The following is a 26,001-nucleotide window of genomic DNA, read 5'->3' on the forward strand; positions in this document are numbered from 1 at the left end:
TAACAGCATTTTTGTGTTGATTTTGATGTATGTTTTGGATCATTGGCCTGCTGGAAGATCCAACCACGGCCCACTTTAAGCTTTCTGGCAGAGGCAGTCAGGTTTTCATTTAATATCTGTTGATATTTGATAGAGTCCATGATGCCATGTATCCTAACAAAATGTCCAGGTCCTCTCGCAGAAAAATAGCCCCAAAACATTAAAGTGCCACCACCATATTTAACCATGGGCATGAGGTGCTGTTTCATATAGCTACCTCTCTGTGTGCACCAAAACCACCTCTGGTGTTTATTGCCAAAAAGCTCTATTTTGGTTTCATCTGACCATAGAACCCGATCCCATTTGAAGTTCCAGTAGTGTCTGGCAAACTGAAGATGCTTGAGTTTGTTTATGGATGAGAGTAGAGGCTTTTTTCTTGAAACCCTACAAAACAACTTGTGGTGATATAGGTGACTTCAGATTGTAGTTTTGGAGACTTTCTGAAACCAAGATGCAACTAACTTCTGCAGTTCTCCAGCTCTGAGCCTTGGATGTTTTATGGCCACTGAAACCATCCTCTTCACAGTGCGTTGAGACAATACAGACACATGTCCAATTCCAGATTGATTCATAACATTTCTAGTTGACTGGAACGTCTTAATTATTGCCCTGATAGTGGAAATGGGCATTTTCAGTGTTTGTGCTATAATCTTATAGCCACTTCCCATTTTGTGAAGCTCAACAATCTTTTGCCACACATCACAGCTATATTCCTTGATCTTACCCATTGTTATGAATGACTAAGGGAATTTGGCCTATGTGCTACCTTAAATTTATACCCCTGTGAAACAGGATGTCATGGTTGAACAAATTCCTGTTCATAGACACCCAGGTGTACTAAAAAAAATGTAGATATACTCAAATATATTTTTGTCATATGAATTCCTAGTTGTGCCAATAATTGTTGTCCACCTATATTTAACAAATATATTTTTTCACATTCTGTTTAGATGATAAACTTTTAGACAGTTTGAAATTCATCTGCAATTTTGATTCATGCATTTTGATCTTAAAATCATGACATTTGCTTTGTTACTGTCTATTCATTGCCTTCTGTGCTGTGCTCTAGTGTGTGACTGTAGCTGTTACTTGGTGCCTAGAGGGCAGTAGAGAGCTGTGGTGGTGTTTCAGTCTCTGCTCTTCCTTTCGAACTTTACAAATCTTTCACATGGGGATGACATTAAAAGTGAGTGGGGGGAAGGAGGATGGCGGGGTGGGGACTGGGAGGTTTGCAGTGATTGCCCCAGAGCGGAAAAATTAGAAAAACTTCCTGTGGTGAATATTTATCTAGCAGTAAACGATAGGCCCACTCAAAATAATATGAGAGAATAGAGATGCTACAGTCTATCAGGAAACTATTAAGTTAATTGCATTTCTATGAGCAAATTATGATGATAAAGCACTGGAAATCCTAATCGTTCCTCGCTGTTGTGATTTGTCCCATGCTATAATCAATGCAGAGTGACTGATTCCTGCATTCCTTTACGATTTAACTGAAAGACTTTAGTTCAGATATTTTTGAAAGTACAAAACATAGACGGAGGTCGGATTTTAAATAGCTAGGAAAACTGTCGTTTTGATTCCTTGTTTTTAGATATCTGATTTCACAGCTGTTTGATTGGAATAGTGACTAGTTGCATGGAAATGCCATGAAACTAAAAAACAGCGGATGTGGCAAAACAGTGCCGTGTCTTTACTACACTGTGATATAGCACACTGACATTTCGTGTCAGTGTCAAGAGCGGTCACAGTCGCTAGACTGTGCTCTTAGAAAATATTTCTGACAGACAAAGGAGAAAAATGGCAGGTGTCTCTATCCTTCACTGGATTTCGCAGAAAGAAGCGTTCACTCCGAGAGTAGTGGAGCGCAGAGCAGACCACACATGGCGGGAGTCTTGGGACTCTGTTTCTGTTTTGAAGTGCAGATCAGGGAAAGGTTAAGTTATCAGTCCGCTGACACAGACTGCACTCGGCGGTGCAGGCCTGCGATGAGATATGACAGATGCTTTCTCGATAAACGCTCTCTGGCAGAAAACGCTCTCCATAGAGCAGAATGAGAGGAACTGGAGAGGAATAGAGATGGAGACAAATGTCTGCAAATGGAAAAAACAAACTACTGCTCCTTTTAAATGTTTCTCTGACTCAATTGTATGAATTTATATAGGACTCTAGTCACATTTAGTATGTAGCCAAAAGGAGGAAAAGAGTTAGATTGACTGTAGTCTGGTTTTGTTCCTGGACTGGGTTGCACAGTATCTCTTAGCAGGTGTGTGTGTGTGTGTGTGTGTGTGTGTGTGTGTGTGTGTGTGTGTGTGAGATTGGAGGGTCAGTGGTGTCATCTGACAGTTTTGGGATCATTTTGGTAGATCCCCATGAGAAAAATTGCTTTTTTAAAAACAAAAACAAAAAACCCTGCAGCTTTTATCTTTTTGCTTATTGAGGTTAAGGTTAGGGTTAGATATACTGTAGATGTAGGCATGGCATCAATTAGCTGCATTAATAATTATGTCCTCAAACAGATACTAAGACAAATGTGTGTGTGTGTGTGTGTGTGTGTGTGTGTGTGTGTGTGTGTGTGTATGTGTGTGTGTGTGTGTGCGTGTGCTTAGAACATCTGGGTTAAGGCAGAGGAGATGAGATCAAAGATATATCTCTTTGTCTGTAACCACTTGTTCCTCTGTGGAAGCCCATCACCTGGTGGAAGGCTCTTTCATGCGTGCCGGAGCTCTGGGGTGCTTTTGAAAATGGCCCTCTCCGCTGCACTCGGCCGAACGGATGGTGCCCAAGGGGCAATTTACAGCAGCCACCAATTTATCAGCTCACATCCAGACCAATGCAGGCTGACACTGCCCGTGCTTTCCTTGTTTGTCCCCCTTCATGTTTATAAATGGCCTTGGGTGGATGGTGAGGCTTGCTGTAGAGGAAATGTCTTACTGTGATTATATGCAGGTCGCTGCAGTTTTCTTGGGTCTGTTTGTGTTTTGATTGCTTGAGGAAATGTTTTGTTTGGTAATTTTTTTCTCAGCCCACCCACTCTCAGATTTAATTCCATTTATGATATTTATACATAAGCAGAAAATTGCAGTAGAGGTTTTACAAATTGCCTAATAATAATAATAATAATAATAATAAGAAGAAGAAGAACAAAAACAACAACAACAACAATAATAATAATAATAATAATAATAATAATAATAATAATAATAATTAGAAGAAGAAGATGAAGAAGAAAAATACTGTGCAGTAAAATGATTAATCCTAAATGCCTATAATAGCTAAATAGACAGAAGGGAAATTAGCCAAAAAAAAGGCTGCAGGAGCGGCCAAGTCATTTTCTAAGCCAAACATCCTGGTGCTGGTGCAGCGGTGGCCAGGTTGCTTGCGGGAAACAGTTTGTGGGGAAGTGGACTAGGATTTGTTTTCTTTCGCTGTGAGTCAGGCTCCGAGAACTCCACCAGATGAGCAGCACCTGAACCTCAAATTCATGTCTTTACCTCCCAAAGAGTCTGTTCTGACCTGTACATCAATCATAATTGCTATCAAAAGTTCTGCATGAAGACATTTCCAAGATTAGAAGAAAATCATCATTTAGTTCATACTACTTTAATATCGTCATCTGTTGAATATGTGCAGTAAAATGTTTTTTTATTTAAATTTGGTTGATTTACAACGAATAATACAGTTGCGGTCATAAGTTTACATACGCCTTTCAGAATCTGCAAAATGTTTAAAATAAAAAAAAGAGGGATCATAAAAATAGCATTTCGATTTTTTTTATTTAGTCCTGCCCCGAATAATGTTTTTCACATAACAGATGTTTACACATAGTCCACAAGACACAATAAATAACTGAATTTACACAAATGAACCAGTTTGAAAGACAGACGATTCCAGCATTTTCTGCATATTTGACCCCTTTCCAACAGCGGCTGTATGATGTCCATTTTTTCACACTGAGGACAACTGAAGGACTCGTACCGAACTATTACATAAGGTGCAAACATTCACTTATTCTCAAGAAGTCAGCACAATACATTAAGAGCCAGGGGGTGTAAACTTTTGAACAGGATGACTGGTGTAAATCAGTGTGTTATTACTTTGTTCTCCTTTTTTTTTCATTTAGTACTGCCCTTCAGAAGACAATACATTAGATATTTACATGTTTCCTAGAAGACAAAATAATAACAATGTACACCTGTTCAAAAAGTGTACACTATAAGGGAAGGCAGTGGATCTGCAGGTTTCCATGCTACATATTTCACATGTTGTCACAGCTTTCAGAGGCGCATCTGAACGTGCAGATTGCACAGAACATGGGTTGGTTATATTATGACTTTTCATAGTTCTTCAGTTTGTGATCAGATAAGAGAAAGCAGCCACAGTTCCCATAGACTTTTGCCATACAGTGAGTGAGTGAGTGAGAATGAGAGTGATAGAGGGGATGAGGGTGACAGTGAGAGGACATGAAGGATGAGATTAAGGCTGTCAGAGGAGATGTGTAAAAAAGGGGGGAAAGGTTAGCAGTAGTAAAGCAGTGATCTCAGTGAAGTGATCTCAGAGAAGAGAGTTTTCACTCAGGTCACAAGTGACGACATGCGAACGGGTGACGTGTCAATGCCAGAGCAGGTCTAAACTTTATAAACCAGAAGCTCTCAAAAGTTAAATATCTCATGCTATCAATCATCATGGGAGCTCAGCTGAAAGACGTGGCTTTGAAAAGTGAAGAAAGCCAGCATGAAAAATGGAGCGGTGAGAGGAAAAGTGAGAGTGAAATGAGCATTTTGCGTGTGGGTAAATCAAGCGTCATTCCGTCTGAAGCATGAGCTGCCTAAACGACAGAGCCGATCCATTTATTAGTCATGCTAGAAGAACAGATTATTTTCCCCTTCCTCGTTATTTCACATCGTACTAATCCGCATGTCATTTCTCTAAGTCAAAAACAGTCTGAATACGAACAAGGCTTATATTTACCTTCTCAACTGAATGAAAATGAGTGCTGGCGTTAAACCAGGAATAGCTAATGAGCAAACAGCAAATGACATCATGCTGCTGTTGTGAGAGAATTAACTTGATTAAAATAATTCTCCACTCTCACCTTGGCAAAGACGCTTCACAGTTCCACTTGATGGTCGTTAGCGGTGCAACCTAGATTTGTTTTGAGGCCCTCCCTCCATTCACACTGTGTATCGTGTTTTTAATGTAGAAGAAATCCCTTTGGGTGGGAGAGAGAGAAAAAAAGAATCATTTGTCATTTTGTGTGGCTCCATTGCATTTATTTATTTTTTAGGTTTCTGAACATTTCTCACTCTTAACGTTTGCATAGTCTGTTTTTGGCTGAGATGAGTGAGGTCTGCCATCAGTCCTCTAAAACAACAAGTGCTTCCTGCCAAACTTCCCAGTCAATTAGTCAAGCGTTTCAAATGCTACATAACATCAAAAAGGAAAGGGAAAATTGAAGCGTGCTCAATGAGGTGAGACATTTGCAAAGTTTGCTTTTTTTTTTTTAAATGCACAGGTTCTGAAACACTCGACATGCAGCTTGAATTGTGTTGCAATCATGATCATGATTTTTTAAACTTCATAATCAGCTGTGATGCTGGTTAACTACAGTTAGGTAATTGGGTAATTTTGGAAAGTGGGTTTTTATTTGCTCTGGTACAATAAATCACATGCTAGGTTTCAACCATTTTTTTCACTGCAAAAGGTTACAAATGTGGAAGTAAAGATCACTAGACAAGGAAGGCAAATGTACAATAACCATGATATACACACACACACACACACACACACACACATTTTATATTAAAAAAACAATTTTTGCTCTTGTAGCATCTGTAATTTTGAAAAAAGCCACAGCTATATATATATATATATATATATATATATATATATATATATATATATATATATATATATATATATATATATATATATTTTAGGTTTTTTTGTGATTGTTGTTTTTTTGTGTGCTTTTCTTTTGCAGAAAACTATTTGAATTGATTAAATTGCAATTGTCTTTCACAGTGATGTTTGTTGGAAACGAGACCTTTTAGCTGCACTCGTATTCGACGACATGAATCAAAGAGGGCTTCGGCTGAATGCACGTTGTGATGACGTCACATGATGCGTCTTGGCCCAAAGCTCCTCTGAATATTGCAGGGTTTGCTTGCGTTTGTGTTAATTTCTACAATGGCAAAATTGGACTGATATATACATACTTTTTACGGCAAAGTTTTTTTTTAAATAAATATTTTTATTTATTATTTAAAAATTCAAAATGGTCTGAATTAAATAGGGCTGCAACTAATGATTATTTACATAATCAATTAGTTGGCCAATAATTTTTTTCAATTAATCGGATTGGGCGGGGCAAAATTTCAGTACCATTTTTTAACGTTTATTTAAAATAAAATCCACAAACTAAGTGTTACAAATATAAACTTCGGACTTTACACAACTGTTTGTCCAATTATATAAGACTGAAAAGAACCCAATACACACACACACACACACACACACACACACACACACACACACACACCAGAATATATATTATTCATTTAGGACTGTAGTTTAATTTCGTGCTGTTTGTGCATCCATAAAAATAATGCATAAATACTTATATATCAATTGACTAATATATAAGTTTATATTATATAATAGTATTTATGCATTACTTTTTATAAAAGGTAACTTTGATATAAACAGTAAACTGAAGAAAGGCATTGTCGGTGACTCTGGGTATCTGCTAAAGCTAGCAGAGTCACATTACGTGCGTATAACCTCATGCACCATCGACTAGGAAGCGGCTTATACTTCCGGTTAGTAAAAAAAAATGGCAGTGTTCCTTTTGAGACGATATTACTGTTCTAAAATCCACACACTCGATGGTAGAGTACAGAGTGCATAGTATAAGTGACACAACTTTAGTATTTACTCTCGGAAGCGTGTTGGAACAAAAGTAACATAATAAGTAAACGTTCCCCGTGCCGTGTGCAGACCGATTAATCAATGATGCGATTCATTGACAGCGATTTTCATAATCAATTATTATCAATTTTATTGATTCGTTTTTGCAGCTCTAGAATTAATTTTATGTAAAATAATATTGAACAGCTTTAAGTAAACATTTTAACTGCTATCACGTGCACGTATACTGTGGGATAATGTATTAAGCCTTTAGCAAGACAATACATGGCTAGCTGCCACTTTTTTAACCACCAAGGCCCCCTAACAGAATGACTTCTAGGATTAAGAACAAAGCGAATGTTGAATTGAAGGTTAATTGAACCACAAAGTAAAACTTGAGTTTGTATCAAGCAAGCATTTTTTTTTTACATTTTATTTTCATTTTTCCAAAGAATGTCTAAACTCTGTCAGATTCTGACTAAATGATTCTGAGTATTTGTGATTACTTCCCATGTCATTTAAACGATGTAAACATGACTCATTAGTGTACCATATCATCACTCTGGAGTCCATTTGGGTTTTTTCCCACAGATTTGTGGTAGAATATCACTGAAACCTGAAAATGACATTTACATTTAGCCTAAACATGGAATCGAGGGAATTAGGGTATTTCCTTAACAAAATATTCAGACAATTGATTGATATTAACATATATTAAGAGGAGCTACCTAGGTAAGCCAAAAATATTTTGTCTCAAACGTCAGCCATTAAAACCTAAACAGCAATAGTTTCTAAATGTAACATATGTTAGGATTGAATCCAGGTTTATTTATTCATCACCTTGCCAATGGTAAATTATTGATGCAATATTATTATTACAGCACTAGCACCATCACTTTCTAATCAATGAATCATTTTATTGTCATTATTCCAAATAGGTTATACTTTGTAATAGTTTTGTAGGGTTATAGGTAGTATGCTTTGTGGTGTAACACACCCAATCATATTTTGCAGCGTGCTTTATCTGCTAATGATAGAAAAAAACTGGATGCTGACTTATATACAGTTAGTGTAGCAAGACACACAAGCTCTAAAGCAGCGGCGTCGGTTTTGTTTCAGTATGCTTACATCTCAGATACATCTAAGGACTGGAGAGAGGTGAATGCTACTCACCTCAGCACAGTTTTTTGTTATAATATTTATTTACATTTTTACTCATAAGTTCTTAATTCTGATGTCATAAAAGTCTAAAAATTAATATCTGAATAACAAAAGACATCAGGGGAAAAGTTGGAGAAAGGCAAATGAAATAATTATATATGAATTTGTTGTTTTTTTTAAAAAAGAAAGAAAGAAAATTACTGGGGAATTACAGAGCTCTACCCTCACCTCATACTAATTACTTGAATTACTTGATTACGAATATGTTTTATTCCAAATTTCCCAGAAGTTCATGTGTGTCCAGCGTGAGAGTTCTGAAGCTTGCAGTCTAGTTGTAAATCAGTGCATCTTGCTGCATCTCATCCTTCCAGATACGACATCAGTGTTAACATCAGCTGATCAGCCTGATCTCACCTGTCATTATATTATTACCAAAGCAGTGTGTGTCCGTTACTTCCCCTTCTGCAACGGCTAGTCTCCTCCACAATCACTGTCTCTCAGCCTGCCTAAACTGTCACTGCGTCAGCCACAGCAGACTGGGGAGTTGAACTTGACTGGAACATATGTCTTCAATTTTAATAGCCATCCGTTCTCCCGAATGGCCTGGGGAAGCTTGCCTGAGAAGCAGCATTTCATGTAAGAATAATTTGTGTTAAGTAGCTGGGTGATCGGTTTGTTACGCTAGAGCTGACAGTTTGTTTATGTTTCTTGAGGAGTATGATGGATGGCGCAGAAGTTGATGCTAATTAGGCTAAATTGTCACTAAGAATGCAGAAGGCCCATGCCACACTGCACTGGCCGGCTCCCATTGTTCCTGTCTCTTTGCACTCTCGGTGTAACTGAATGGCGCTTGAGCCCATTTATCATTATAGTTGGCAACAGGAACAGGAAGTGAGACTCTAAGGAAGTAGGTAGAGGGATGTTTGGAGACAGATCTGCACTGAAGTGACAGTACTGATTTGATGACACAGTTCTTAATTATTACTTTTTTTCTGTTTGAAGCATGTTAGCCAGTCATAAGCTGACAGCCTCTGAATGTTTACTTGCTAAGCACGCAGTTGTGGAGAATTAGAAAATTATTAAAAGCCACATTCTCATGATCAGAGCAAACTACAAGCAGGAGGAGAGAGGTGTTACTTAAATGTCATGTTTACTGCTACACATACAACTGATTAACTGGAAATCAGGGCCATGTGTGTCTGTAGCCATACACTAGATCCTTTCAGCTGTCACAGCACATCTTCTAGTTGTGCTCTTGCTTCACAGTTGAAAAATTTGCCTCTCCTACATTTCCATACATTTCATTCCATTTTTCTTCTTTCGTTCCTTGACGCATAGCTGGTGGCGTACATTCTATCAGTGTCGTTCACCTTAATTTGTTTTCGCTCATTTCCCCCTCGTTTATTTTCTCTGGTCTGCTGTTTTTCCTGCTGCAGGAAAGTGAGGAAATGACTTTTTCAAATGCTTCGACCTGTAGCCTGTAGGCCGCCAGACCTGGACCTTTACCCCAATCATCCACACCATGCACACACACTCCTTATGTCCACCTAATGACCGCCATTCAGAAAGGAACTCGCCTTACTGTAAGAGCATGGAGAAACTTGAGGCTGTGGCCAAACTTTGACCTAAGACACTCTCCTAGCATCTCTGTGTAGTGTTCAAGAACACAAAGCCTAGCACATTGCACTGAACCCAAGCAGCCCACACACTTGACCCTGACCTGCACACTCGCAAAAAGATGCAGAACAACACTGTTTGTAATGTGCCCTGCGTGTTTGAGTAGAAACCCAGCACAAGCCAGCTGTTAGTTATTAGCCTTAAATACGTACCCATGGCATATAACAATGGCATGTGCAAACAATGCAATGCACTGTGACAGCTCTGAGCAGATGAATAGGCGATGACAGAGAGCAGATCAGAGCAGAGGGAGGTTGCTTCAGCTGGTATTTGGTGTCAGCTGGGTTCACTGACATTGTTCTAAATTTCTATTGATTGCCCAACTCTCTGACTGGTCGCCCAGTCTCGTGCAGAACTGCCTCATCTGCAATTGAGTACTGATGTTCTTACTCTTCGCTTAGTTTAGCCAGTGTGATGGAAACTGAGGACAAAAATTCACTCCATGGTTTCTCAAAGCTCTTACATTTCCTGGGTTTTCTCTCTCTCTCTCTCTCTCTCTTGCTCGCTCGCTCGCTCAGAGTCTCTTTTATTTTTAAATGAGCAAACTATAGGTGTCGTCTCCTTCTTCACCTGGAAGCAGTAAAATACTGCTTTTATTGAATTCAAGCTCTACTCAACAAAGGTCTTGAAGTATGTAGTTGTGATATTTAGACAGCACTGAGGGTGTTGTGCATTGTGAAGGGAGTTGCTCTGGGAAGGCTGAGGTTTAAGGCTGGGGGGTAGTTTGGAGGAGGAAGTGAGTTGTGCTCGGATGGGCGAGAGTGAAACCTGAGCATGATTGAGTTAGGGAAAGGAGAAGAAGCCCTTGGGCGAAGATTTGTGTGTGTGTGTGTGTGTGTGTGTGTGTGTGTGTGTGTGTGTGCGCGCGCGTGTGTGTGTGCGCGTGTGTGTGCAGGAGACTTGTCATGGTACCTTTTAAGCATAAAGACAGACCCAACAAATTGCACAGGAAATTTTGTGCATGCCAAAGGTACTTTCCTCTGTCATACGGTGCATTTATAATGACTTTGTTTGGGCTCGGGCACTCACTTCTCTTACAGCAAAGACAGTAACTGCTGGGCCTCTATTTTTCATATATATTTACTTGGATTATAAGTACAGTTTGACTGACCAGTTAACCAGCTCACATTTGTCACATTCCTACAGAGTTAGTTAAAGTAGATGTTAGCTTAATTGGCCTTTAACATTAAACCATCTGTTTTCTTTATTTCCCTGATTGTACACTGAGGAGAATGTATTCTTGTTTTTCACTTTGCCATTCTGGATTCAGTGTGTGAGGTGATTTTTAAACTGTGTGGGGGGGGAGCAGAGTGGAGGCGCCGCTCTGTGCTGCACCAACACTAAGCAAAAGCAGATGTTATAAAGTTTACAGAAATCAGAACATTATTTTCCTGTTTCCATCGCATTCTTCTAAACACTTAGTGAACAAGCTTTGAAGTCACCCAAGAAATCTAGTCTGCGGGAGGAACGATAGGATCTCCTAAAGCAACGGAGGCAAGGAAGGGAAGGGAGGATGTGGAGGGTCTACCTCTCCACTACCATCACTCTGTCAGAATCAGTTTTACTTTGACATAGACATTGCAGTACAGGGCCATGCGATATGCCACCTCCCACACATCAGCACTGCTGTGGTCCTCTGTCTCTGTGTGTGTGTGTGTGAGAGAGAGCGAGATCAGCAAGAATGATAAGCCTCAAATCTAAGATAAGCATATTTCAAGCAGTGGATGGAAAGCCAGTGCAGTTTATTCGTCTTTAGGAGAATCAGAATGTATATACAATCCTGTCCCGCACTGACAAAAATGAATCATAACAATAATGGCAATAATGTGGTACACATTTGGTACATTAGCCAAACGCATGTTTTTATGACTAACAGAATCTGTCTCTGTGAGACCTGCTTTTTTTTTTTTTGTGAGAGGAAGGCAAATGGATTAAAGTGTCCTTTCATATCTTTAATGTGAAGCATGTTCAAGGGCCTTTATGTTGTTCTCACAAAGTCAAAATTCACTTCACGTACACTTGCTTTTGATTTAGCCGTGCAAATCACTCATTACCTTGAATTTCAAGGGGAAGAGAGAATACACATGTGCATTTTTCCACTCTGCATCTTTGTGGGCGACTCTGGGTCCTATCAGCGCTTGCAGTGCAATGATTTACTGTGGCATGGGAACATTGCAGATGGCCCTGTTGTCTCAGGTTGTGAGGATGTCCTGAATTCCATATAGCTTGTGTAGTTCTGTTGTTGTTTCTGTTTTCTTTATCCAGACTTATAATATTGCATGTTATCCCTGAATTGTCTGTCATTCTTGCATCAGTTTCTGTCTCTGTTTACTGGATGAGCTCAGTGTAACACATAGGCTCATCTCTCTTTTTTTTGGTCATTTTGTCTTATCGTTGTTGTTTATGCTCAGTAATTACCAAATGCAGGAGAAGTACCCTTTCCAGAGCAGTAGATTTAAGTTTTTATCTTCCTTATTTTGCTTGTTCCTTCCCCATTGACAACTGTCTAATCATCCAAACCTTCATCCACAGGAGGAACTCACCAAATAATGAGGTGCTTTCATCCTGTGTCCTGAAAGGGAGGAGATGGAATCTTGCATGGTTCAATTAGTGCTGCAAGTCATTAGCAGTGAGGCTAAATGGGGATCCCTGTATGTGTGTGTGTGCTTGTGTGTGTGTGTGTGTGTGTGTGTGTGAGAGTGCTTGGGCTTCAGAAGGCTGTGGAAAGAGAGATGATGTAGAAAAAGTGGCCTGCAGGCATTTCCACCATGGAGAGCTTCTCCTGATGTGTTTGGATTGCTTCTCCACGCGCGTCAGCCTGTTATCATTGGCTGGGTGGCTAGTGATGCTGCTTCACTGGAAAAAGCTCTGGTGTGAATTTTACTGGAAGATAGGGAGCACAGATCATAAACCATGTCCCAGTTTTCCATCCTGAGCCCAGACAGCCTGCCTCATCTCATGCCTATTCTTCCCAGCAGCATTTCTCTGGCTTGTGAGCTGCAGAAAAGTTGGAAAGAGTGAGCATAGGTGTGAGCGAAGTGAGAGAGGGGGAATCTTACCTCACACATGTGGATGCTGGGTTGTGTTTTGACTGCAAGCACTATAAAACATGCTCATGACATCACAAACCAAATATGTTTTGAGCGCCGTCCGTTTATGGCCCGGCATTAATGGCCAATGGGGGAATCTCAGGGGAAGATAAAACAACAGCCTGCCTATAGCTCCTCTGGCTCACGCTCATCAGTGCTTCAGCATTCGGCCTCCAGATGCATTGGCCACCCTGAGAGCTCATCCATCTCTTCAGCTCATTCTTTTCCCAACCGTCTCGGCCTGCAGTATTGGAGCCTCGGTCTGTTAGTAGTGGTAAACGCAGATGACTTACTTCCTCTCTGGGTGAGGCCTGTGTAAATGGCCCAGAGCCGGTCAGCCCTGGTGGGAAGAGTTGGAAGGGTCAAGACCCCCGCCATGACTGAAGGCCAGAGGGCAACATCACCACCAGGGTCAGCTGGAGGAAGACACTTCCGCTGCCTGCTGCCTGTGGGTGCAAACTAGGCAAAATGTGAAGGGTGAGAGATGGCCCCGGAGTAGCTGAGCCAAGCCGTGAAAGTTTAAACAAATACAAGGGGAGCGAGTCACCCTGGTGGTCTCCCAGCTGATGTTTGCTCTTTGGACTGGCCTTGTTTTGAGAGCGAGAGCAGAGCACAGGGAGAGCCAGATATGGAGCCCCTTCTGTGCCAATGTGAGCAGCAATGAGTGAGTCATCGTCCACATGCACTAGAGCAGTATGGCTAATCGGAGGCTCACTCAGTACTAACACATATTTGCATTTCCCACCAGCCTACAGTGTTTATTTTTTAAAGGGGAATCCTTCTTTTAGACATTCTATAATTATACCTTTTGGCGCATGATTTTTATACATTTGACACACATATGCATTGGTTATGCAGCTGTATTTATCTGCTGTCCATGCCTGCAGTTTAACCCCATCTTGAAGCATGCTAAATGTATTTATATTGAACTATTAGTGATGTGCTTAGTGATTCTGGTGCTCATATGTCGATTGATGCTGCATTTTCATTATTCCTGTGAGAAGTTAGCTGTTGTCCGCTGCATTGAGGGCACAGTGGGACGCTGCTAACGCAGTTAACATGGCATTTAATAAGAGAAGTTTTTTTTTTTAACAATCTCACACATAAGGGATAACAGTTAGGTTTTACTGTTAGCTCTTGAAAAGTGCAAGAGCACTTCTTCTCTCACACACTTTTCCAAGCATTGTTCATTGTCATATTAAGTACTGTAGAAATCCAACATGGAGGTAATGGAGACAACAAAACATTCCAGACTGCAGTACAGCTATATGATGCAGTTATGCTGAGTTATGGCAGAGACTTGACCTGGCTAGTTAGCAATCTATAAGATAACATGCACACCATCGTTGAAGGTCCCAGCTGACAAAAAAAGATCCTCAGGACGTCCCCTAAATGGCCTCTATGAACGTAGGGTTCACAGGACGTCCAGCGACCATTCGGGACGCTTAGGGGACTTTCACTGAAATTAACACATTCAGTAGTGTTATGATTTGATATCCACTGAAGTCCTCGGAACGTCCGCCAGCGAACTTCATAAACCGGCTCAAATGCGGACATAAGGGGACATTTGCAAGGTCCGGGGGACATCCCCTGTTTCCTGGGGTATTAGTATAAAAGTTGAAACTTTAGAACCTGATCTGTTTAAGTGATAAGTGAATAAGGAGGTGGACAGACTAAAAGTCGGACAGACTAAAGTGCTGCTACATCAATCAATTTAGGTAGAGAAACAGCAAGGGCTAAATCACACTGACACTGCTATTAGCAGGTAGTTAAATGGCATTGTGGGTAATGTAGGAAACTGTTAACCAAAGTGAAAATAGACCAACATGTCCGAACTAAGATCATTCAGGGTAGATTTTTCTTTTAAGTCTAAGATAAAACTGATTAGAATATAACCTCAGAGGAAAGTGCAGTTTTTGTATGCTGTGTGTTTCGGTCTGTGTGTTTGTACTTACATGCACGTGCTCTTGCAGAGCCATATGTAACTCATTGTAAGTTGTTATAGAGCAAATGGGAGATACTGATAAAACATACTGGTGATGGAACCCCCCGGAGAGTGGGGCGCATGAACCATGATTGCTACACGGCTACTTCAAAAGTGACTTGATCCGTTATTTTTCACTGACAGGAATTTATTGAGAATGGCCTGCTAAATTTGGGCTGCCTTTTTAAAAATGTACAAATATAATTCAAATCATGCCAGTGCCACACTGAATGAATGCACTTACTACAGTTACATATTTATGACAAAACTTATTATTGAAACTAGCTTTATTTGTATTGCGATTCTGGCTATTAATTGTGATTAATCATCGTTTTTCTGACATAGTCATGACACACTGCTTGGAAATGCCTGTCATTTGCAAGACCACAAAATAAGTAAAATCGTAGATCACTCAGCATGCTCACAGTGTATTCAACAGAAGTTGCTGTAATTCATAAGCGCTTTCGTTTTCTGGATAGCACTGCTTATATCTTGTATCGCTGCACACATACTGTTGTGATATGTTTAATATAGGTATCATTTTTCAGTTTTATGTTAAATACTTTTACTCATATATTGGATGCCATCCAGAAGAGCAGGGACAGTATAATCATATTTGTATAATTAGATACGAGTTTAGGATTGTGCATAAAATCATATATGTATGTTTTTAAGACTAAGTATGATCTAACTAGGTACAATATTTTCTGCCCAGTGGGCAGGGTGGTTTATTGGTTAGCACCTCTGGGATTGGGGGTTGGAATCCTGTCTCCACCCTGCACATGTGTGGAGATTGCATGTCCTCCATATGCCTCATAGGTCTCCTCCAGGTACTGCGGTTTCCTCTTCAGTCCAGAGACATGCGTTGTAGGCTGATTGGCATTCCCAAATTGTATAAACACAGGTTTATATATATATATCCCTGTTGAATATATATGTGGAACAATTTTTGGCACCCTTTTAGTCAATACTTTGTGCTACCTCCCTTTGCCAAGATAACAGCTCTGAGTATTCTCTTATAACGCCTGAGGAGGTTGAAGAATACATGGCAAGGGATCTGAGACCATTCCTCCATACAGAATCTCCTCTTCAGTTCACCCCACAGGTTTTCTATAGGTTTCAAGTCAGGGGACTGGGATGGCCATGGCAGGACATTGATTTTGTGGTCAGTAAACCATTTTTGTGTTGATTCTGATGTATATTTTGGATCATTGTCTTGCTGGAAGATCCAACCACAGCCCATTTTAAGCTTTCTGGCAGAGGCAGTCAGGTTTTCATTTAATATCTGTTGATATTTGATAGAGTCTGTGATACCATGTATGCTAACAAAATGTCCAGGTCCTCTGGAAGAAAAACAGCCCCAAAACATTAAAGAGCCACCACCATATTTAACCATGGGCATGAGGTACTTTTCCATATGGCTACCTCTCTGAGTGCTCCAAAACCACCTCTGGTGTTTATAGAAAAACTCTATTTTGGTTTCATCTGACCATAGAACCCAATCCCATTTGAAGATCCAGTAGTGTCTGAGTTTGCTTTTGGATGAGAGTAGAGGCTTTTTTTTTTTAAACCCTTCCAAACAATCCCTTACAAGTTGACTGTAACTTCTTAATTATTGCCCTGATAGTGGAAATGGGCATTTTCAATGCTTGTGCTATTTTCTTATAGCCACTTCCCATTTTGTGAAGCTCAACAACCTTTTGCCGCACATCACAGCTATATTCCTTGATCTTACCCATTGTGATGAATGACTAAGAGAATTTGTCCTATGTGTTACCTCATGTTTATACCCCTGTGAAACAGGACGTCATAGTTGAACAATTTCCTGTTCCTAGACACCCAGGTATACTAGGTGTACTAATATCAATGGGAATATACTTCACATATATTTTTCTCATGTGAATTCCTAGGGGTGCCAATAAGTGTTACACACCTGTTTTTAACAAAGATTTTTTTTTTTTTGATAAGCCAGTTTTGTGTTGTGCATTTGTTTGATATTGTCACTTTCTGTCACAACAGAGAGGCTGAGATGGATGCAGTTTAAGGAGTTTTAATATATAAAGTCTAGCAAACAATTCCAATACATAAGGCAAGTTCAGAGTCAAGGCAGGCTAAAGATTCAGGCGATCAGCAAACAGGATATCATAGAAGGGTGGAATGCTTGGTCACAACACAACACAGGGGTGAAGGGACAGAATGAAGCTTATATAGGTGCACAGTAATGAATGTGAAATAGAGAACAGGTGCAGAGAGTCATGTGACATGGTCAGGTGAGGTGCAGTGGCTGATGGGAAATAGAAAAGGTCTCTAGACCCTTTTCTGATATTTGCATGACAGATATCCATGAGAGCAGAGTATTTTTGTGATTATATTTTTAACAAAAGATTAAATAAAGACGATTTTTTTTTTTACAACCTTCTTTGCTCATATTTACCAAGCATGCCAATATTAGTGGAGGGCATTGTATGTTTATTTGATTATTTCTGATGACATTTAGACAAACTGTATTTTTTTTACTGCGTATTTTAACCTAAACATCACATACATTCATTAACTGCTTTGAAGTTTATATGCTAAATTAGGGAATTCCTTCTCTAAACTGTCAATCATTTTTAAATATATATTCAATGTCCAGATTTAAAAAATCAATTCTTTCTGTTTAGCATTCACACTACCAAATCCCTGTGTTTATTTCATGTATACTGATTCCAAAGGTGGAATCTTCTTCATCCAGTTTATTGCATTTGTTCAAGATATACCTTTATGGATTTAAGGAATTGCTAATTTGCTGTTTGAGGTAATAGACAGTACTACTGAACACAAAAATGCTGACTCTGTGTGCACACCCTGCAGGAAAGATATTGACCTTAGTGTCTTTTGGATTACATTATTTGCTTGTCCCATTTTTTCCTACCATATATTTATCTAATAATGATTCCTTGTACTTCTTGTTTAAAGAAAAAAAAAAGACTCAATTGGAAGCAACTGTGCACTGGAACCAGAAGCGATGGAGTTGATTAAGATGGAGCAGTCCATCCTCACTGCTTGTGAGTCAGTAGTGGCTAGACCCGAAGCCATGCTAATGCAGGTCCCTGTGGAAGTGATGAAACTCTGCTCTAAATCTGCACAGTTTATGTAGGGAGAGGAGGATGGAAGAATAACAGAACATGCACTTTGTTCACCCCAGCCTGCAGTAAAAAATAAAGAATTACACAGTGAGAGACAGTTTAACTCAGGGTCGTAAATAAGTGTTTGCATCTTTGTGCCTTCTTTCGTTCTCTCTCAGCCAAGCTGAGAGGCTGGATTTGGTGTCCAACACATTACTTAAAGGTTCGTCAATGTTGAAAATAAATAAATAAATTGCGATGTAATCATGTGGACTTTTACCCATGCATCTAAACACACAAAATGCATATACATGCACAATAGGGTCTTGTGTGTGTGTGTGTGTGTGTGTGTGTGTGTGTGTGTGTGCGCTGTCTTCTTTCCAGACTGCATCTCTTCCCAAACCACAGTGGGGTAATAATCACTTAACCTAAATCAGAGGTACTCAGCCTGGGCTGCAGCTGGGAGACTCGGCAGGAGAGATGTGGGGGAAAGAAACAAGAGGTGAGAGAAAGATGAGGAAGCTCAAGGTCGCACAATTTTATACCATTTTACATAATACCATATTATGAATTTCACCTTTTATGTGGTGTAAATTACGGTACAATTCTAACGTAATGGGAAAATATTCAGATGTCTCGTTCTTGTTACTCGTTTCCCAGCTTGTCATGACTTTGAAATAAGCATAGATCCTCCCTTAAGTAAAAAAGGCTGTAGTGAGGCTAAACACAAACCGTTTGGAAAGTAGAGTAGGGGGCAGAGTCTGGATTTTTCATTCTTATGTGTGTCTGACTAAAGCCCTTCAGCTCTGTGTCTCCTGTAACAGCCTCTGGTTCACCATCTGATCTTTGTATGTAGTAAAGTGGTTGGCTGTTGTGTGTCGTGTGATGTGCAGCCATGATAGTGGGCTCTCTGTGGTCGTAGTTAACATGGCCCCTGAGGTGCTGTTCCTGTACTGAGCACCACCGCAGCCAAGACCTCCAGAATATCAGTGCAGTTGGATCCTGAGCCCTTCCGCCCGTCTATCTTATCTCTAAATACACTCTGCTTAGCAGCCTGGCCTGCTCTTAATCAACGGGAGATTGCAGCAATAAGATATCGGCAAAGAAATCTCAGTGATTTTGTGTATGTGTGCAAGTGTGTGTGGGGGGTTCATCATCTTTCTTTCTCCTCTCTCTCGCTCTCTCTCTCTCTCTCTCTCTCTCTCTCTCTCTCTCTCTCTCTTGTTCTGAGGCCATTTGAAAAAGGTCTCACTGCTGTTCATACCCTTCCTCACAGCATCTGCCATTCATTTGGAGTGGAAGACAAACACACTGATGAAAATGCTCTAAACCACTGCATTGCCTCGCTTTCTTGTCCTCTCTGGCTCTCTGGGGAGGGAGAGACATTTCAACTTGTTTGTATATATTTAGAACATTACATGTTACACTGCAGATGGGCCGCATTTCAAGATTAAATATAGAGAATTAAATTTTACAATGTTTAAAGGGCAGCTGATGAGATTGTGGCGTTTAGTCTCAACTCAAGAGACTCTGGAGTCTGTGATGTGTGTGTATGTGCGTGTGTGCACGCACATGTTTTTATATCTTGGAGGGGACCAAATGTTCACAGTGACGGTATTATCTGTCCATTTTTACCTTGTGGGAATATTTGGCTGGAAAAATAGCTTTTTTATATATAAAAACTGCAACTTTTTTAAAAGATAATAAAAGAAAAAGAAAGAAAGAAGACTGAAAAGCCAAAAGTTTTCCTTTTGGTTAATGATCCTAGATTTATGTATATGCAAATTAGCTGCGTTAATATTTATGTCAGTGTAAGGATAGTCAACAAGCACATTACATTAAAATGGCTTTTTAGTTTTCTTTCTTTCTTTTTGTTTTTTAAATAAAAGTTGCAGTTTTTGTAAAAAAAAAAAATAATAATAATAATAAAGCAATTTTCCAGCCAAATAAGGTCAAAATTGTCGGATATTACTGTCACTGTGTGAACATTTGGTCCCCTCCAAGATATAAAAACATGTGCCCGCACACACACACGTACATACCTATGCATACTTATGCTATAGCCTGTCACTGTAACTCTCTGATGATGTTGATGTTGTACACACTGATATATAATAGAACTCAGATTCTTATGGCGGTTGTGTCATACAAAAGGACCCACATGAGGTATACACGGCTTTAGAGTCTAACCAAAAGCACAGTTGTTGGCTTTGAGGATATTTTGAGAAAAGATTCCAGTCTTTATTTTCACAGCGATCGAGTTTATTAATGGCCTCTCTGTACCGTAATTAACCTCAAGAACACCAGCTCACACACACGCACACACACATTCTCTCATACTCACAAACACAGCTGTATATATTTTTTTCCTTGTTGAAGAAAAGACAATGAATATTTGTCATCTTCATTTCTCTGGCAAGCAAAGTTAATGCAGGTTTCACAGCCAAAGAATATCGGAATGGAGAGAGAGTTGTGTGGTTTAATGATTAAGCTGTTGAAGTAGAACAGCAGACAGATCAGCGAGGGACACCTGCTCCCCTTCCCAGTGAACCTGAACCCCCAAATCCTGTCACACACTCACTAATGGCTGACTAATAGATGAGAAAACACCACCACCTAAACACTTCTGTGTAGTGCTCTCTCTCTCTCTGTATGGCGTGCTCACGCTTTCTCTCTCCCTTTTTTTTCCCTCTCATCTGAAAACCATGTGTTGATATTAGCCCCTAGTCGCCTCCTGCGTGTGAGGTATTTTTGATAACATAATGGCGTGAGCTGAGCTGCGGGTGCACAGAGACTCCTGACCCTTAAATGGGTGCTGAGTGGAACGGCACTGCGCTTTCATTTGCTTGGGATGGCCTGGACGTGCTCATGTGCTGTTGACTTAAGCGTTCCGCCTCGGCCATCAATCATCAGGCCGGTGACACTCAGCTCCTGAACCTCGTACTACTTTATCTGCCAGCAAATCCGCATTGCTATCCGCAGTCCCCTGCATGTAGCAACCAGCTCCCTCCAGCAGCAATGAAAACAGGCCTGGTTCTCACACGCACACACACATACACACACACACACACTGTATTTAACCTCATGGACACACAAACTTAACAGACGGAACCTTCTCCCCCTCCCTCCTTCTCTCTTTCAAAGACAAAGAATGACTTCTAAATCCTTCCTCTACGGGTTTTTTTTCCAGACTGCCGAGGCATTTGGAAAAGGTTTTTTTGCAATTATATTTAATCATACGCTGCAGTTCCAATCAGTGGGAGCAGGAGTGATCACATTTGCATGGGTTTCAAGTTCTCCCCCTCACGTCAGAGCTCTGCCCAGCGGCAGCAGGGGCACAGGACCACCTGGGCGAATATCCTCAATCCCTCCTTCTCTTTCTCTCTCATTCTCTCTTGTCGCTCACTCTTTCCATTCCTCTCCTTCTCTCATGCTTTTTTTTCTTCTTCTACTTAGCTTTTAAGAACTGCATGATGTGAGACACAGACACACACAGACGCGCGTATTGTGCTTTCAATGATGCGACTAATCAGAATGGAAAAGCAGCCCATACACTTGTGTTTTGAAGTTCCTCTGTTTGAATTAGTGCTCTGAAACAGGTGGACATTTATCTTTCCATACAATATGGTGTGCACACTTGGTTGTTTAGTGTGTGTCTGTTTGCGTTGGTGTTTGAATACTGGGATAGTTTTGAATGTAAGATTAATGTACATGCAGTGAAAAAGTAAAAACCCAGCCCACCCAGTGTGTGTGAGATTTCATTTTTAATTTCTTCTGTGCAACGTGTGTGTGTGTGTGTGTGTCTTTGTGTACTTGCGTATTCTAACTGCTTTCTGTCTTCTGCAGTGCTTATTTAGACAACAGTGGTCACATGTTGCTGAAATGTGGCCGCTCAGCTCAGGTGATTTAAGCTGTGGCATGTGTGCTTAAGCCCAGAAAGCTCAACGATTATTCCTGGATTCATATGACTGAATTAAGAGCACGCTTATTATTGACATGATGACTAAGACCTGGCCAATAGATTTAGATCACTTATTGCTTGTGAATGCTCGCTTTATGAACCATTATAAGAATGCAAACATCAGATGTGAGGAAGAGTTTATAATCATGATATTATTGCAGAAATTAGTTATTTTGAACATGTGATTGTGACGTAAAGTGATTACTGTAAATACAACTTATCGATCTGAAAAAGGACTGTAAATGGTGTATTTGACACTGCTTCTCTAGTTACTTCTGCAGTTATCTGCTGAGAAGATCACAGCATTTTTAAAAAAAGGATGTGAACATCCTAACTATTTTTTTGCTCATGAACGCAATCAGTTACAGTAACAGTCGTATAAAATGCAATTTCAGTTTCATTTGTGTCAAGCCACCAGTGTGTGTAAGGAGTTGTTTTTTTTTTGCATTTAAACCCAGAGTCCAAGCTGTAAAAATGCAGTGGGTATAAATGGGATATGAAATTGCACAGTACATTATAATACTCATCACTGCAAAATATACAGGAAATGTATTTCATTTATTTGATGAATTCTTTGAATTTCAATACATATAAAATGGTACAGCTAAAAAAAATGTATATTGTGGAAAAGTTAATTTTTTATATATTTTGAGATACTGGATTTTGGATTTCCATGAGCTGTAAGCCGTAATCATCATGATTAAAACAAAAAAAATGCTTGAAATATTTCACTTTATGTGTAATGAATCTACAATATATGAAAGTTCCACTTTTTTAAATAAAATTGCTGAAAAAATTAACATGTCCACGATATTTATACTTTTTGAGATGCATCTGTATATAAGCGGAGTTTGCTTTATTTCCACGTGCATCAAGGGTTTCATCCTGGTTCTCCGGTTTCCTCCCCCAGCCCAAAGACTTGTTGTAGACTGATTGGCATTTCCAATTTGTCAGTAGTGTGTAAATGTGTGTGTGACTGTGGCCTGCTACCACGATCCTGTGGACCTTTATATATATAAAATCAGTTGAAGGTGGTGATGACCCTTTAGAGTCTGAGTTCAGATTCAGGTTGTTCATTCTACTTTTAGTGCATTTATCTGAAATATTTATTTCCAAAAGTGTGTGTTATGTGTGTGGTTTTTCTCCCCACTTTTCAGTCCCGAGATGGATTTTACACATGACTTACTGATCGAGTTGTCACATCTTACAATTAATAGACCCATCGTGTTTATTATGGTCCAAAACAGTGTTGTTTTTTTTCGTGAAGGCGTAGCTTGAGGCCAGAGAGAACTGTGAAAAAGCCTTTTTATCCTTGAGGCTGATATATTTGTATTTTATGAGCTGTCTAATTATTAAATGTGTTGGAAGCGGATTCAGCTAGGACAAAACATTCCAGCACTGTTAATGTCTCCCTGTCGTCCCTGCTCTCTCGCTCTTTCTCTCCTTTTGATAATACTTTTCATTACTAGCTCATAAAACTTTTGGCAGGCTCCCCTATCCCTTACCGTGTTTCATTACATCCTTCTACTGATGTGTCTTGGTTTTTGACATAAGATTAGAATTCCTTTAATCTGTGGTTTTTAATCTCAGGCTTCACACTGTGGTTGAGACTAAATTAGAATCAGATTCAGAGTCAACCATGCATATTAAAAACTTGTAGTCTGACCCAGTAGTTAGATTATTTCGTTTATTTGCTGTCATATATATCATTTGACAAAAACGATCCAGTGACTATGTCTCCCTCTCTCTTTCATGCTTGCTCTGTCTCATGGTTTCTCACTCTGTATAGGTCTCAGTAAGGCATAAGCGAATAATTAGGTAATTGCCTCCTTGATTGAGCCCAATAGGAAATGTTTCAATTAGGCTAAAACTGCACAAGGAGGAAGTGGACTCTTACAAAGGGAAACATTCCTTGTCATGCAACTGTCAGCCCTGAGCCCACACCACGAGTCAGGATTTACTGGAGACAAGAAGAGGAAATATTCTGGGGAGAAAAAAGAGAGAGAGGGAAAACTATGTGCAAGGAGGGAAGGGCCAGAGGGAGACAGCAAGAAATGATTGCAGTAATTATGGCTATATTTAAACAGGCTTTTTCTTTGATATGATTTGCTGGTGATCCTCTGTCCAGATAAGAAGAGGAGCTCAGCCCGCCCAGACGCCTGTTACAAATTACAACCTTCCAGCCATGGAAGAGATGCCGAGCAAAACAGGGAGGGACTGAGGCCACAGAGAGAGTGAACATTTAATAGAGAGGAAATCGGGGAAGAATAACAAATGTATAATAGCCATTCCTAATAGTTATAGTATACTGTGCCCTCCACTAATTATGGCACCCTTGGTAAATATGAGCAAAGAAGGCTGTGAAAAATTGTCTTTATTGTTTAAACTTTTGATCTTTTGTTAAAAAAATTCACAAAAATACTCTGCTCTCATGGATATCAAACAATTGCAAACAAAACACAGGTTTATCAAAAAATATAGATAAATAAAATATTGTTAAATATAGATGTGGAACAATTATTGTCACCCTTTTCCCTTTGCCAAGATAACAGCTCTGAGTCTTCTCCTATAATGCCTGATGAGGTTGGAGAATACATGGCAAGGGATCTGAGACCATTCCTCCATACAGAATCTCTCCAGATCCTTCTAATTTCGAGGTCCATGCTGGTGGACTCTCCTCTTCAGTTCACCCCACAGGTTTTCTATGGGTGTCAAGTCAGGGGACTGGGATGGCCATGGCAGGACCTTGATTTTGTGGTCAGTAAACCATTTTTGTGTTGATTTTGATGTATGATTTGGATCATTGTCCTGTTGGAAGATCCAACCATGAGAGTAGAGGCTTTTTTATTGAAATCCTTCCAAAAAAAACTTGTGGTGATGTAGGTGACTACGGATTGTAGTTTTGGAGAATTTCTGACCCCAAGACGCAACCAACTTCTGCAATTCTCCAGCTGTGATCCTTGGAGATTTTTTGGCAACTCAAACCATCCTCTTCACAGTGCGTTGAGACAATACAGACACACGTCCAATTCCAGATTGATTCATAACATTTCCAGTTGCCTGGAACTTCTTAATTATTTCCCTGATGGTGGAAATGGGCATTTTCAATGCTTGTGCTATTTACTTATAGCCACTTCCCATTTTGTGAAGCTCAACAACCTTTTGTTGCACATCACAGCTATATTCCTTAGTCTTACCCATTATTATGAATGACTAAGGGAATGTGTTGCCTCATATTTATACCCCTGTGAAACAGGAAGTCATGGTTGAACAATTTCCTGTTCCTAGTCACCCAGGTGCACAAAAAAAAAATTCTATATCAATGGGGAAATATTTCAAATATATTTTCCTCATATGAATTCATAGGAGCGCCAATAATTGTTAACACTGTCTTACATGACTTAAACCTGACTATGAGAATGAGACGGTTAGAAACATAAAATTTTGTTTTCAGAGATGTGTGACTGTAGACAGCACATGGTACAACTGAGCTTAAGCCAAAACCTTATCAGTAGGGAATTGCAAATTTAAGCCATGGTTTTAATGAGTTCATTCAAGGAGGTTTGCTTTATTAAATCTCAAGAGGTGAGAACCTTTTCAGTTCGAAAAGATTCACAGGGAGCGCATTGGGGACAATAATGATCACTCTCTTGTGAATAAGAACGACATAAACAATGAGCAATTTGATCCTGCACTGGCACTCATAAACTCTGAGAAGCTTTATGGGTTGCAAATGATTTGTGGATACCATATTTGTTTTTGAAACTAATGTAATTATATCATAAAAGATACCATTTTATTGTTCTAGCTGAAATTTGCAACAGCCCATCGAATCTATTAAATTTCCAATCTTGAAGGGAAAACTTTTATTTTACTTCATGCGTTAGTACTTCTATTAACGGAGTGTGTAATGGAGAAATGTGCATAATTTTACACATGAAAAGCAATGAGTGTTTATGACGGACCTGGTACATGGTCAGTTTATTTGTGTGTTTATGGATTGTGCCTATGGAAATAATATAAGCAGTGCGAAATGTGTGAGAAACTATGTATCCGTGGTGTGTAAATGTGTGT

At 39.7% G+C, this 26,001-nt stretch overlaps 1 protein-coding gene across 4 annotated transcripts in view; it reads left to right on the plus strand.

Annotated features, from left to right (window-relative positions):
• Window positions 1-26,001, plus strand: part of slc25a21 (solute carrier family 25 member 21) — a 95,512-nt gene that overhangs the window by 11,893 nt on the left and 57,618 nt on the right. The window contains exon 3 of one of the 4 annotated variants that reach the window (XM_053682813.1): window positions 18,351-18,468. The exons of the other annotated variants lie outside the window; for them this stretch is intronic. Within the exon in view, the coding sequence (XP_053538788.1) occupies window positions 18,447-18,468 (22 nt within the window). The 5' untranslated portion in view covers window positions 18,351-18,446. The remainder of the gene's footprint in view (window positions 1-18,350; window positions 18,469-26,001) is intronic. 4 annotated transcript variants of the gene reach the window in all.

This window comes from Ictalurus punctatus, chromosome 9 (genome assembly GCF_001660625.3).
Source record: "Ictalurus punctatus breed USDA103 chromosome 9, Coco_2.0, whole genome shotgun sequence".
Taxonomy (NCBI): domain Eukaryota; kingdom Metazoa; phylum Chordata; class Actinopteri; order Siluriformes; family Ictaluridae; genus Ictalurus; species Ictalurus punctatus.